Below are 3759 nucleotides of genomic sequence, written 5' to 3'. Positions count from 1 at the left end.
AAAAAAAAAAAAAAAAAATTAACAATTACTATTACAAATTACATTACATTACAATTCACAATTACAATTACTATTACAAGTTACATTACGTTACAATTTACAAATTTACAATTACAATTAGTTAGACTATATGTGATCATAAATATTAATGATTTTTAAAAAGTGAAAAAGTTTTGTTATTGTTGTGGGATCTTCGCTCAACATCTGTAAATCAGAAGAGAACCGATGTGGTTCGTGAGCGATACATTCAGTGAGAATGTGCCTAACGGTAAGATCGTTTCCACAGTAGCGACACATCGGTGCATTTTCTTTTTTCATGAGATGACCGTGGGTGAGTCGAGTATGGCCTATCCGAAGACATTATAGTTTAAACCTATGTTAACTATACCTGCCGTACGCATCCTTGTAAAAAAAATGTCCAAGGAAAGTTTCATTTCCTGATATGTTGCTGACATCAAGAAGTACAACATCCGCTTAAGATGCACCACTTTTCCACAGTGAAGATAATCTTGAATGTTCGAGTAAGGGATGACTATTGAGAGCTCTGGTATAGCTATCGATAAAAAAACATTATGAACCCTCAAAGTAGTAAAGAAACTTATGTTAATATTGAAAATAACCTAATTACACGATAATTTTTTTTAGTTAGGCTTTAGGATAAAAATAAATTCCAATAAATCCCACCAAATCACATTTACCCTTCGACATAAATCTTCCGTCTTGCCCCACAGTATCTTTTAATAATAACCCACTTATTCCTGTTGAGCAGATCCGTTACTTAGGACTAAATCTGGACAAACGACTGACATGGAATCCTCATACAAGACTGAAAAGACAGGAAACTGCTCGTCGATTCTGACTATTACAACATTTACTAGACAAACGGTCCAAACTTCCAATCCATTACAAAAGACTGATTTACATCACTATTATAAGGCCTATCTAGACATACGGAATTGAGCTATGGGGCTCCACTAAACCATCTAATTCCTCTCGAATCCAATCCTTATAGTAAAAAATCTTTCGTAAAATCCTTAATACTCAAATCAAATCATCTATCAGGACCTCAATGTTCCCTATGTTGCCGATTTGGTCAGAACCAGATACCAATCCTTCCATGATAAACTTCCCAACCACCCAAACCAACTCGTTTCTAATCTGGCTTCTCCTTCACTACCTAATAATCCTCCTAGGCGTCTGAAAAGAAGATGGCCTCGAGATCTTCTCCTTTAGAACTGTTTTTGGAGTTCTATCAATGGGTAGATTCTCCACATGTTTGTATCATGTCATAATATCACTTACAGCAAATTTACTTGATGTGTATATATGTTTACAGTTGTAAATAACAATAAAAAAAAAAAAGTTAGGCTTTGCCTAGGGGACATGGTCCGAGTTGTCCTATTATCGACCTTATATGTGGTGTTATTAGTCATATATAGTGTTATAGATGTTATATTAATATCTATATATTATAGATAATACATCCTATTATCAACCTTATACTTATCACTTACTACAGACACTTAAGACAGGAGAATGAATATTCGGCGATACAGAAAACAAATGCACGAGTTCCACAAGGTAGCTTACTGGATTCCACTCTATACTTTTTTTTCCATAACCTCTTTTATATTTGTTTAATACATATATACATATTACTGGGAAATGATATATGTATTCCCCTGAAATATTGTCTTGTGACATTATAAGGTTGGTTGGAGGATCCTATTAAAAACATGTAGCTAACTCCTGTGGATTATTGGAACGGGGAAGGACGTTTCGCTGGTTAAAAGGTGGCTCTCCACTCTATAGGTATTCACTTGTAGCTTTTTTTAACTTCTCAAACAGACAATTATAGCGAGTAGGTTGGTCGATTTACGACATGTCACAATCTCACTAGAGAAGATCATAACACAAAAAAAAGGCAATCCTTCCTGGCTGGACCCGCCCACTATGACCCCCAGAGAGCGGCGGTCCTATACCACTTGTGAAATATTTGCTTTGAACGGGAAGAGGAACCTTAAGTTAAATCGAGCAATATTTAAAAAGCGCCTGAAAATAACCTACCTGCTAGCATACTCATCCTCTTCTCGACCTGCGTCAGTGGCTAGGACTCAGTCGATCGTTACTTCCTAAGGAAAATATTGAATAGGCCTTTTCGAGGCCATTCTGTAGTGCTGCCATCAGGCCGGAGTGCCGTTCAAAACCAACTAACCTCACTCACTCATAAGACAGCCTCGACAAACCAATGGACAAGGTGGAGGGAAAAGATATAAGTGGTTAATAGAAAAACAAATCCTAGCTGACTTTCCAAGAAGAGAAGCAGTAGCCTGACAGGTTGGCTCAGGGTCCTACATGTTTACTTTGTAACTACAGCAGAATAAATGGAGGCCATCTTGAGACATGTCCTGCTGTAACCCAATTGAGAAATAAAACATTTGCCAATGAGCATTTGAAAAAAATCGAATTTTTATCGGGCAGCAATCGAGCAAGACATCGAATAGTCGAACGACTTTGGCATAAGAAAAAAAATGTTTTTCCTACTCGATTATCTTGGTTCAACTATTAGTCTCTTTATATGGTTTATTTTTAAAGATATGATTCTCACCAGACAAAAAAGAGAAAATTTCTTCTTTGTTCCTTAATCCTGCCAATGTTTCAAGACTGTAATTCACGATCACTAATTTCGGTTTATGTTCATCACTGAGGTATCTTTCTGGGTCCATTCTGTTCAACCTTACTGCATGTTCCTACAATCCTAGTTTTAATTTCTGGCATTACTGGTACAACTATTGCATTTAAATCTTACCTTTGGAGGATGGCTTACTAATGGCATGGCTCTCCTCAGAGACAGCAACCTGACTTGGAATGGTAAATGATTGTTATAATCTTTAGCACATTCTATCCCCAGGACTTGAGGTGTGTCTCTTATGAACAACCACAAGGCTAAATATTTCGATGCTATGGTTGTTGGGGTCTGTTCTTCCGATTTGTTGCCACTAAAGATAACAGCGGAGTAACAGATGTCATCCTTGAGGAGATTTCTTCTCTTGGAATGCCAGTAATAGATTCCAGCTTTACTTCTTGTACCAATTGCACCCCAGTCATCTAATGCTAATTCACCCCATAGTTCCAGCATAATTGGGGATTTTCATTTAAAATTATATATAAACAAAATCCACGAGGATATTTTATTTTCAAATTAATGTTTCACATGTTATTCTGTTATTTAATTAATTGTTCACATGTTAATTTTTACTTTCCTGTGCTACAAGGCGATAACAGTATTGCAATAGGGTTACATTTTTTTTGTGCAGTTTTCAACGAATCTAAGCAATTCAGAGCCTCCTCAGTCCAAAAATAAAAATTAAAATCTGTCATTGGTGTGTTCGACCACGATTAAGGGTCGGTTGCACCAATCAACGGTCAAACTTACAGCTTTATAATTTAGATTTGTCTAAAGGTCCTTCTACAAGTTTGTCAAACTACAGAAAATTCGCCCATGCGGATGCTATTGTGTTATAAATAAGTGTGTTATATAAGTGTATAATTATATACAAGTGTTTTAAAAATAACACAGTTAGTGGGTTGGTTGATACAAGTTGGTTTGAATTTGTGGCCGACTTGAGTGTCAGTTTTTTGGCACAAATCAAAGGCCGCGTGTGCTGCATCCACACGTTGGTGATCAGTTAGCATTGTTTTATTACTGCCAATAGATGAATATTTGTGCTCTTTGTGTTTTAATTAATTACAGACTCA

General features: G+C 36.3%; 1 protein-coding gene across 1 annotated transcript in view; it reads right to left on the bottom strand.

The window, feature by feature from the left end:
* The window catches only part of LOC106686101 (mannose-6-phosphate isomerase), a 14641-nt gene extending 11433 nt beyond the window's left edge, over positions 1–3208 (bottom strand). Inside the window, exons 1-3 of the mRNA XM_014429235.2 lie at positions 2810–3208; positions 2609–2750; positions 389–553 (exon numbers count right to left, since the gene is read on the bottom strand). Of these exons, the coding sequence (XP_014284721.1) occupies positions 389–553; positions 2609–2750; positions 2810–3139 (637 nt within the window). The 5' untranslated portion in view covers positions 3140–3208. The remainder of the gene's footprint in view (positions 1–388; positions 554–2608; positions 2751–2809) is intronic.
* Positions 3209–3759: the final 551 nt, after the last annotated feature.

Source organism: Halyomorpha halys, unplaced genomic scaffold, assembly GCF_000696795.3.
Source record: "Halyomorpha halys isolate HHAL.00 unplaced genomic scaffold, Hhal_1.1 Scaffold777.1, whole genome shotgun sequence".
NCBI classification, from domain to species: Eukaryota; Metazoa; Arthropoda; class Insecta; order Hemiptera; family Pentatomidae; genus Halyomorpha; species Halyomorpha halys.
Note: the sequence above shows the minus strand (reverse complement) of the source record. Positions and strands in the feature narration are given on the sequence as shown.